At 43.6% G+C, this 9,666-nt stretch overlaps 3 protein-coding genes across 13 annotated transcripts in view; 1 reads left to right on the top strand and 2 right to left on the bottom strand.

Annotated features, from left to right (window-relative positions):
* Positions 1-639: 639 nt before the first annotated feature.
* On the bottom strand, positions 640-2,520 carry LOC108107683 (odorant receptor 63a). The gene is made up of 10 exons (XM_017215272.1): positions 2,390-2,520; positions 2,235-2,331; positions 2,037-2,181; positions 1,793-1,987; positions 1,634-1,738; positions 1,411-1,576; positions 1,183-1,288; positions 1,008-1,112; positions 776-931; positions 640-696 (listed from the first exon to the last, which is right to left on the bottom strand). The coding sequence occupies exons 1-10, from the start codon at positions 2,518-2,520 to the stop codon at positions 640-642; spliced, it is 1,263 nt and encodes a 420-aa protein (XP_017070761.1).
* A 774-nt stretch (positions 2,521-3,294) lies between these two features.
* On the top strand, positions 3,295-5,279 carry LOC108107762. Of its 3 annotated transcripts, XR_005993675.1 has the most exons (4): positions 3,295-3,709; positions 3,763-4,289; positions 4,352-4,557; positions 4,667-5,279. XR_005993675.1 is itself a non-coding variant. In XM_017215451.2 (3 exons), the coding sequence occupies exons 1-3, from the start codon at positions 3,307-3,309 to the stop codon at positions 4,397-4,399; spliced, it is 978 nt and encodes a 325-aa protein (XP_017070940.1). In that variant the 5' UTR covers positions 3,295-3,306; the 3' UTR covers positions 4,400-5,279. The 3 variants fall into 3 exon arrangements, 2 of the variants coding, with proteins under 2 accessions (XP_017070940.1, XP_017070941.1); XM_017215451.2 differs by having other exon boundaries at positions 4,352-5,279; XM_017215452.1 differs by lacking the exons at positions 4,352-4,557; positions 4,667-5,279 and having other exon boundaries at positions 3,911-3,989.
* LOC108107759 (potassium voltage-gated channel protein Shab) overlaps positions 4,433-9,666 on the bottom strand; it is a 57,170-nt gene continuing 51,936 nt past the window's right edge. For 8 of the 9 annotated variants that reach the window (XM_017215433.2, XM_017215436.2, XM_017215432.2 and 5 more), the window contains 4 exons: positions 8,478-9,636; positions 8,175-8,368; positions 7,841-8,117; positions 4,433-6,995 (listed from right to left, as the gene is read on the bottom strand). In XM_017215433.2, coding sequence (XP_017070922.1) covers positions 6,793-6,995; positions 7,841-8,117; positions 8,175-8,368; positions 8,478-9,636 — 1,833 coding nt within the window. In that variant the 3' untranslated portion in view covers positions 4,433-6,792. Of the gene's footprint in view, positions 6,996-7,412; positions 7,472-7,840; positions 8,118-8,174; positions 8,369-8,477; positions 9,637-9,666 lie in introns of all 9 variants that reach the window. The other variant, XM_017215448.1, reaches the window with a different exon arrangement.

Below are 9,666 nucleotides of genomic sequence, written 5' to 3'. Positions count from 1 at the left end.
ACAATCGAGCATGTTCTCTGTTTCGCTTCGCTGAATGCCCGGCCAAATAAATAAAATTGATTAGAAACGGGAATGGCAGCGGCATCGATGCTCCTTATCTGCTGGCAATTTCATTATTTTAATGCGCCACACGACCATCAAAACTTATGGGCGGAGCAATCTGACTGACTGACAGGGCAGGACAGGACACTGGGCGCAGGACAACGGACACTGGAGTATTGATTGACTGGACTCCGCATCCTGTCAACAGTTTCAGCCATCCGACATCTTTAGTGCCCACGCGCAGAAATAAATATTTAACAATAGTTACATTTTGCCGTGGGTATGGTTTTTTCATATAACTCAGAAAATATTTGTAAACCTTTCGGCAAAAAAAATATATATATGTTATTAGTCTACAGAATATGTTGATTAATATTTGTTTTATTTTTAAAATCTTCGTATATTTTAGGATTAAGAAGCCTCAATCTAACATTTAACATTATTGCTTATTATTTTTTCCTGTGCACATACATTTTATGAAACTTTTGTGATATTCCGAAACTCTATTTTGATTTGTCCAAATCTAGCAGCTATTCGGTTATTAAAAATACCAATTTTTGCCACTGCGCGCACAGTCATTTTATTCAACTTTGAGCCCTATTTCTGGTTGACATTTTGCAGAAGCAGGAAGTACTGCCCGCTTGTCCGGACCATCTGCGAATCAATCAAGTGGAAGTGGAAAGGGGCTGAACGACGAGGGGGACAGTGGCTGGCCATTCAGAACTCTACTCACCGCCATCAGCGTGGGCAGGGACATTTGCATGAACCAGGACACGTCCAGCCTAAAGCTTCGGTTCGTGCGCATCAGCATCATGTGGATGAGGTGGCGGAACTCCCGTGACTCCCCGTACCATTGAACCTCGTAGAATGCCTTGCCAATCTGCTCGCTCTGTGGAGGGAGATTAGTCACGCAATTAGACATCAATCAGTGCCTGTATGGGGGATTCCCCCGTTACGTCACCCACAGCCGTCGTGAATCGCTGGCCATTGTAGCAGTACACAACTATCTGGTAGCCAGATGCAACCAGGTACATGGTCATCCGGATCATGGTGATGCTGCTGTTGCTGCCCTGCAAAAGCGGATGTGAATGCGCTATTCAGTGCAACTCTTTGGAGGATTCTGGGGTAGCAAAGCCTTACAAATCCCACGCTCATTTGGAACAAGGCCAGGCCCCAGCCAAAAAGGCTGAGCAGGAACTGCGAAAAAGTGATGTGCCGGAAGCAGTCGTTGACCTCAGCTGCAAAGCTTAAAAAAACCAATCTTAGTTGTACTCTATCTTAAGTATGTTCATCTATCAATGACCGTAATACAGTTTAAAAGCACTTAAATTTGGATTTTTCCGAGCTTATAGCCTTTTGAATACTCACTCCGCCACTCTTTGGTACTGATAGATGCAGCATAGCAAATACTCAACCCTACGTTTCGGAGGAACCAACTCGGATGTAGAATGTTCTACCATTTTATTGAGGGACTTCATTAGGCCAATGGTATGAAGACACAAGACAATAAACACTCCATCGAAGCTAACGGCGCCTAAATTGGAAAATAAGTTAATAAAAAGCTTAAATTACAGTAAAATAATAAACGTACACATGCCGCAGATATATAGAGAGCAGGTTTCCAGGTACATTTGTATATAGTAGTAGGGAAAAGTTAAGCCCTTGTCCGCCCAAGCAGGATAGAGCGATGGTAGAGCTAAAGTTGAAGTTAAATAATAATAATTTCTTTACATTTCTTTGTTATACTTACGTAGCACAATGTCATAGGATCCCTTGGGACGGGTGAAGTATCGATAGAGGTTGCTGGCAAAGGAGCTGATAAAGTAGTTCGAAGTTAGGCAAATGCAGCAATACAAATAGATGATAAGTTGCCGACGAGTGCTGGCCCAGTACCGATCCATGGTGGACTCCACCTGCCTGCGAAGCGTCTTTGTTACAAGTAGATCTATGGAAGTAGAACCCTTAGTGTGTAAATTCAACCCACAGGAACTCACCTGACATCCTTGCGAAGAGCTCGCACTTTTGGAGCAACTCATGACATCGTGCTCTTCGCAATAGGTCATATATCTCCTGATGGGCAAAGAGGAAATACCACATCTTTGCTATCGAGGTGAGGAACTGCAGGGCTGTACTAACGGTCTAAAATATATACTTAGATTTAATATTCTAATGTATGGACTTCAATGACCCACCTCGACAATGCGTGGTATGTCCTGAATGTACCTGAGAAACATTTGCCAGTGGCCGTAGAGCGAGGCCAAGCTACTCAGGCTGAGGACAATAGTCCAGCTAACAAAGTTATATATTACATTTATAAAGTCGTCACTCCAGCTTAATAAATACCCACATTCTGAGAATCTGTCCGCAACGAGAAGGATCCATCAGGTTAAAGCCCACCGTGTAAGAGAGGCGGATCATCTCCCTGATGCTGTGATAGTTGCGCCTTTTCAGCTCGACCTCCTCTTCCGGTGAGTACATGTCGCCTAATTGGGGACTAATTGTGTTAATCGGTCATTTATAGGGACTAACAGGGAGGCGTGGCTCTAGGACTGGCTTTAATTAAATGGTTCAGTTGCAGAGGCTAGAAACCACGCCCCATTACGTGGGAAAAGTTTCGCTTAATAATTGAAATACTTTGTGCTGGCAGGAAAAAAGGGGTGAGTGATGTGATTCCCGACAAGTCCTGTGGTTAATTAGTCCGACCAATAATTAGATCCACACCAAGCTCAGACGTTAACATATCCTGTGAAAGCTTAATGAACTTTTGATATTAAGTTTATTTTTCTTTTGACAAGACAAGTTTTCCACCACAGCATTTTTACTTTTTACTGATTTTGGTGGTGAAACAGACTAAGGTGCTGTAAAATATACACGTAGAAAGATAAGTACATTTGGATAAGTCGAGAACATGTAAAAGGGAATTTCCCTTTTTGTAAACTTTAAACTGGTATCTGAAATATGCAGATTAATGCCCAAAGGATCATTGTTATCGCATCTTTATCTTCAGAAAGGTATGATAAGAAAACCGCTCCAAATTTGCAAGTATTATTGATGTCAAGTATTAAGATAAGACGCTCTTATTAGCTGATATGTCGGATTGATTATAAACTTAAGATAAATCTAGCATTCAACAAATTCTGATAGCGTCCTCCAGCTATCAGCATCGCAGATAGTTGAGAAATCAACAAACTGCCTATTTATTACTCTGGCTCACGGAATATTTTTCAGTTTAAGTCGAACCAGTTAGTTGGAAAGAAAGTAAAAATGGCTAGCTTAAGTATTTTACACCTGAATGACGACTGCCTGCGGCACATATTGAAGTATCTAGGACTCAAGGATCTATTGAATCTTGCGGAGAGCTTCACGAGGATTCAACAGCTTTTGTTGGACTGGTCGCCTGCGCCTTATCCAGTATTCCATGGGAACGATCCCGAAGGGAGTAAATCAGTATTATATTACTCAAAGGCTGCCATTAAACTCTTTACAATTGTGGATAATAATGTGAAGACACTCGGGATTATCCAAGGCCATAGTCCTGATGAAGAGCATCTGGGAAACATGGTGAAGGATTACCGAATTATTACCAAAACGAAAAACAAAATCGATTTTAGACATTGCCTGGGAGAAAAACCAAAGCTCGAAGATATGTTTCGATTTTCTTCTCATAGTAAGTGCTAAAAATTCCTATAAATATGATTACTCAATCAGATTCATTTTCAGCTGCGGACTATTTAAGTTTGAATGTGCCGTCTTGTATTTGTTATCTTGAGGAGTTCTTTCAACTTATTCCCGATTTGAGGGAACTAAGACTTTCAGGATTCGCCAAGTGCACTAATTGTGTTCGAACTATTTTGAAATGTTTTCCCAGATTACAACAGCTCTGGATCCGTGGAACCTGTCTCAAACTCCGATCTGATTACGAATTAATATCGCAAATAAGCTCTCTGACGAAACTTTCCTTGAACATTGGTGGATCCAATTGCCTAGCACCTTTGGCCAAATTGACCGAACTTCGATCTCTATATGTCGAGAGTATATTCAGCCACATATCACCTGCTGAAATCATAGAAATCATACAGAACTGTAAAAAATTGGAATTTCTATACTGCTACTACATTAATCATGGACAACGGCCTCATGGCTCCATAGCAAATCTGTTCAGAATGATAAAGTCTATTCGGGATCCTAGCAAGCAGAATCCCCTTCAATTCCATACATATTTGGATCCACCGTTGTCTGAGGAAAATGTAAGTATCAGCTAAGTCGTTTTTAGTCATTCTTAATGTAATATCTTTTCATTTTAATTTAGAAAAAGCTCATTGATAATGCCTACTTCGTATATCGTCGACAACCTTGATTACCCACCTCAATTAATATAGACTAGAAAGAATGTTACTCAATGATTTATATATTTTCATGACTTTTCGCTCATATAGATTTAAATACGCTTTAATACGCTCTGGTTTTCAATTTAGCTGATTTACAATCGTCGTCGTCATCAGACTACATTAAAATGTATGTATCGTTAGGTAAATAATTTAAATATTAATAACATCTTGCTTTTGCACGTGTATTTGCTCTGCCCGTCATTTACTTAATATATCTCATTTATTTTTATTTCAAGTTCAATTCGTTTGCTGCTGGCGTAAATGTTTTTGAAAAAAATAATAACAATATTATATAAACTGAAACTGGATTTAGGGGGCTTGTATATGAAATAAATATTTACAAAAGTTACTATTAAAATTATGCAGTGGCGGAATGTGGCCGGTGCTCACCAAAAAACCGTGTAGATAATCCTAAATGAATTGCTTACAAAATTTTTGGATGCCTCAAGCATTTGTTAATACGTACACATATTTCTAAAAATGTTTAACTATATTACTTCGAGTTCTTGGCTTTAACATTAGTTATCGAATAGTGTTTTGCTGTGTTTTTCCTTCTTTTTGTTTTTTGGTTTAGTTCTGTTTGTGTCAATGCTTGTGTTCTTATCAATTCGAAAAGCGGACGATGAGACATTTTATTATCGTCTCGTAATAAAATTTGTGTGTTTTTCTTACAGTGTGATGCTTGTGGGTGTGGGCGTGTGGTCGTGTGGTTGTGTGTATCTGTGAGAGGTGTTGACTGTGTGAGTGAGTGAGTGAGTTCGTATTCCCTTTACTGATATGTTTCTAAGAGGCTAACTCGCATCCTGGCTCATCGCTGGCCGAGCAGAGGCAACTAAACAGGACAAAACCCAAGCCAGTTGGACAGATCGATTGGGACAACCGATGGAACCGAGGCTATGGAAACCTTCGATATCGGTATACTATAACACTTAGAAACCAAAACACTCTCGCACGCATACACAGAATGGAATGTGGACAAACAACTTGGGTTGCAATAATTGACTAAAAACACGCTCCTCGATATCAGAGGAAAATCCCCTAGGCGAAGATTTTCAATTTTATTGCTTACGTATTCGGAGAACGGAGAACTAGGGAACTAAACATCGAGTCAACTGCCTAGGGTAGATCTAACTAACTGAACTAACTAACGTACATAACACACATACACACGCTTCATAACTAACTAACAGTATATGGGCAGAAGCAATGCAATTCTAAGATCTGTTAAACACTGAAATCTCTAGGGCTTTGCCATACGAATCTCTAGAGATTTCACTGACAACATTTAGTAATCTCGAAAGGCATTGTCCTAGCCGCATAATCAATAACAACATCTACATCCGATCAATATACATATATATATATATTGCATTTACCCAACCAACTGCAATCTCTACTATATAGTAAGTGGCAAATCAGATTATATCGGGGGATTAAGCCAAGCCAAGCTCTATCGATAAGCCCTAAGCCCTACACACACGCACATGTACTTATAGATATAGAAACGAACTGGTTTCCCAACGATTTTCAACTACTTTTCGACTTCGATTATGAATTTGAACGATACGCGAACGAACGATATACATACAGATATATGCATGGCCATGCGTCTATAACTTCTCCAAAAGCCTCCGATCTGCGGGGTTTTCGAGCGCGGTTTTGAAAAATAGTTCGAGCTATATATGTATCGCTTAGTTTTGTATATATATAATGTGTAAATATGCGAGCTGCAATTGCGATGCGTGTATATTCTATATATTGTATATATTTATAAGTTGCATTCAAAATATGAATATTTCCGTTTCATTTGTTGCTATTTAGGCTTTTCTGGTGATTTCTTCTATATATTTTCTGTTAGCTGTTAGTGTCCTGAAGGCGGTAAATAAAGGTTGCTCTGTACACGAGTGGATTGGGCTCTGCTATTTACACTGTAGCATTACGTTTAGAGTATCATATTAATAATAATAATTATTATTATTAATAATATTTATGTTATGCTGTTTTGTACGACTTGCGCGGCTCCGCAACATTTCCATTGCAGTTCGGTTGGCTCTACCACATTTGTTTTCCATTTTTCCATTTTTCCATATTTTCTCTCTATTTTGTAAAAATACACAGATCGAATTTCGGGGACCTGCCAGGGACCGTCCCACCATCTCTACACTAGGATACTGTTCATTGCTTTTATATAATTCACATTCCATGTTTGCTAACTTTGCTATCACTTTGAGTTTTCCCTTTGTATGCTTTCTGTGAGTGTATGTGTGTTTGTGTATTGTGTGGGGTTTTCCCTTGGAATAGGTTTTCTTATATTTTTTTTTTACATTTTCTGGGTGTCTGTTTGTGTGTGGGTCCCTAATTGCTACGTGCCCTCGTTCCCTGTCCTCTTCGCCTCCTCGGCGTCGGGTCCTTGGAGAAGAGCCCTCTGCTCGTCATTGGCCTCTGCCTCGCCCTCCTCTTCTCGATCGTCCTGACCAGAACCTACTGGCACTTGGCTGGGGGCTGCAGTCGGTGGATCCTCACCAGCTCGAGTGCTCACGGGCGATGTGAAGGTCGTCTCCGAATCTGTGTGGCAAGAGGAGTAGGGTTAGTAACTTGGCTATAAGGATATATCATCACAACCGATTACACAGGATAAGTGAGAACGATTCCTAATCCATTTTATGAGGAGTAGATGAACTTATCTTGACTATAAATATTATATTAAGTCCTCACCCATCATAAAATGGATTAGACTTATCGGAAGTGCTGAACATAAAGCCGCATGTGTGTGATTCTGTGTGAGGGGTGTGTGTATGGTGTGTGATGGGTGTGTGAGCTCAATTTCTAAAGCTGATAACATCGATCTGGCGCTCGGATGATAATCCCAGCTATGTGCTAAACGAAATCTGGACATTCAAACGGGTGAGTTTGGTGCAGCACGGGAGCGATCGATACGGATCGCTAATGGTGAGCACTATGGATCGGATCTGGAATACTAACAGGTCGCCCGCCCGACGGCCTCCGCTCTCCGTGGGGTGTCAATGTGTCAGTGTCTGTATCTGTGGGTTCATGGGGTCATGCAGATGTGGATGGCGATGGGTGTAGTTCGGGGATTCAGAAGGCGGCATCGAAGACGGTGACTGACAGCCAGCCAGCAAGCGGAGGGAAACGGGAGAGATAAAAATACGGTTGTAGATGATTTCTGGTTTCGTCAAGGCCGAAAGAAACCCTAGGACGCACTTACAGGATGAGACAGAGAGAGAAAGAAAAAGGGAAAGAGAGAAAGAGGGAACAGCAACCTTCTGGCAGTAATGGTAAGTCTTGGCAATCATCAGTTATCAGTTTCCTACTGGCTTTACTCAAACAAAAGTAACCTCCAAAGACCTCCTATCGCTGCCAGCAGGTTACCTAGTTCAACCACCACTTACCCAGACTGCTGTCCCTGGTCTGCTGGCCATCCGCTGATCCTGCGGAGGCGGACACTGATGTGGAAGGAGCTCCTCGCGAGAGGAGTGGCTTCACCTGGCGCAGCGCCTGCTCCTCGGGATAACGAGGCGTCTGGAACTTTGTGGGCTTCGATTGCAAGGTCGCTGGTCCTGAGCGCTGGTGCATTAGGGTGCGGTGCCTGAGGGGTGGTGGGGATATAGACTTAGCTAAAACTGAATGAGGTAATTTATTCGGTGAGTAATCGCTGCCGGATTCGCCCTGTAAAAACTATAGTTATTATTTCCAATTATCAAATGTCTAGCGAAGACAACGAACCATTACGGTGCCGTTGTCGGAGACGCCGGAGCCGGACATGTTGTCCGCCAGAAGACGCTCGCTCTCCGGATCGGACAGGACGCGTGAGATATCAGACTTGTTTTTCAGGATCGACTTGGAGCGCCGGTGGTGCTCCAGATTGGGCGAGGCGTCAATCGAGTCTATCGATGAGGAATGCTTGCTCTCGAACTTGGCTGTGGGTCGAGATGAGATAAGTAGGTCATTAGTAAGGATTTGAAATGTAAATATAAGGAATAAATGTATCGTATTTATGGTTACATTTTGAATCCAGCTTTAGCTCACCTTTGGCGCCCACATTCTGTATGCCAAACAAATGCTGGTTGATCAGTTTGGTGGCAGTGGCTAAGCTCTTGCCCGGCATGAAAACCGAGCGCTTCTTTTTGGGTCCTTGACCGCCGAATCCGCTGGATCCGCTGGCCCCCGGGCTGCCAGATCCACTCAATCCGCTCTCCGGCCGTCCACCCGTTTCGTCATCCAGCTTGGTGTCTTCGAAGCGAGCTCGTGGCCGAATGCCCCCCAGGACACTGCCCCCGAGGACGCCGGCGGCGCCACTTGGTCGCATGGCGGTGAAGCTTTGCTGGAACCGCGTCTTTCGATGCTTTGGCACTGAGTTCTCGTTCAAGCTGACCCGACTGCCGCGCTCCTGGACATCGAAGCTCTGGTAGACATCGTCTAGAGGACTTATGCCACCAGCTCCTCCACCTCCGGCAGCGAGATTCCTCAGAGCCGTATCCCCCGAGGCGCTCTTCTTCACTTGGGCTCGTAGTGCACCCGAAGAATTGGTACTTGGCAGGCCCACAATGAAGCCCGTGGAGCTGCTGATCCCCTGATGCTGTTCCCTTTCCAGGGGATTTATGTACAGGTTATCCATATCGATGTCCAGGGCACAGGCCTCGTCATTGAAGTCGGCCGTAAGATCTCCTTGAGAGAGAAATGGATGGGTCTGGCAGCTGGCATAGGTATCCGAACTATCCACGCTGGCCAGATCGGCATTGTTGTTGTTGCTCCCATTGTAGTTGCCGCCAAACAACAGTGTTCCATTTGCCCCACCACCCACTGTGGTGGTGTTGAAGTTGTTGTTGTAGTTGTGGTTGAAGTTCGACGAACTGCAAATGGTGGGCCCGTATCGCATGGACACATCGAGGGGCAAAGCGATGGTGGTGGATGTGGTGGTGCCATATGACGAAGATGTGGACGAGGACTGCGAGATTGCGGGTAGAAGGACGGCGGAGCAGGACGTTGGTGGCAATGGTGGCGGCGGGGGCAGGGCCAGAAGCGGACCCTGAAGGGCTGGCGGAGGTGGCTGCAGCGGGGACAGGAGACCAAAGGCTCCCGCTTGGCGATTGGCCGCCGCCAGTCGCATCTCCAGGCAGATCGGCTTGTGGAAGTCGGAAGTGGGCAGTGAGATCACACCCTCTGCATCCGTGTACTCCTTGAAGTCCTGCAACGAGTTGGGTTCGGGAAAGGGGAT

This window comes from Drosophila eugracilis, unplaced genomic scaffold (genome assembly GCF_018153835.1).
Source record: "Drosophila eugracilis isolate 14026-0451.02 unplaced genomic scaffold, ASM1815383v1 contig_2088, whole genome shotgun sequence".
Taxonomy (NCBI): Eukaryota; Metazoa; Arthropoda; class Insecta; order Diptera; family Drosophilidae; genus Drosophila; species Drosophila eugracilis.
The sequence above is the reverse complement of the archived record's forward strand: the minus strand, read 5'-3'. Positions and strand labels throughout refer to the sequence as shown.

Bases quoted from the DNA above. Each gene is read 5' to 3' on its own strand.
- LOC108107683 (XM_017215272.1), bottom strand. From the start codon at position 2,520: ATGTACTCACCGGAAGAGGAGGTCGAGCTGAAAAGGCGCAACTATCAC. The intron at 1,289-1,410 runs GTGAGTATTCAA...GGTTTTTTTAAG, and splicing joins CAGTACCAAAGAGTGGCGGA to CTTTGCAGCTGAGGTCAACG. The intron at 1,113-1,182 runs GTAAGGCTTTGC...CCGCTTTTGCAG, and splicing joins TCCAAATGAGCGTGGGATTT to GGCAGCAACAGCAGCATCAC.
- LOC108107762 (XM_017215451.2), top strand. From the start codon at position 3,307: ATGGCTAGCTTAAGTATTTTACACCTGAATGACGACTGCCTGCGGCAC. The intron at 3,710-3,762 runs GTAAGTGCTAAA...ATTCATTTTCAG, and splicing joins GTTTCGATTTTCTTCTCATA to CTGCGGACTATTTAAGTTTG. The intron at 4,290-4,351 runs GTAAGTATCAGC...ATTTTAATTTAG, and splicing joins CACCGTTGTCTGAGGAAAAT to AAAAAGCTCATTGATAATGC.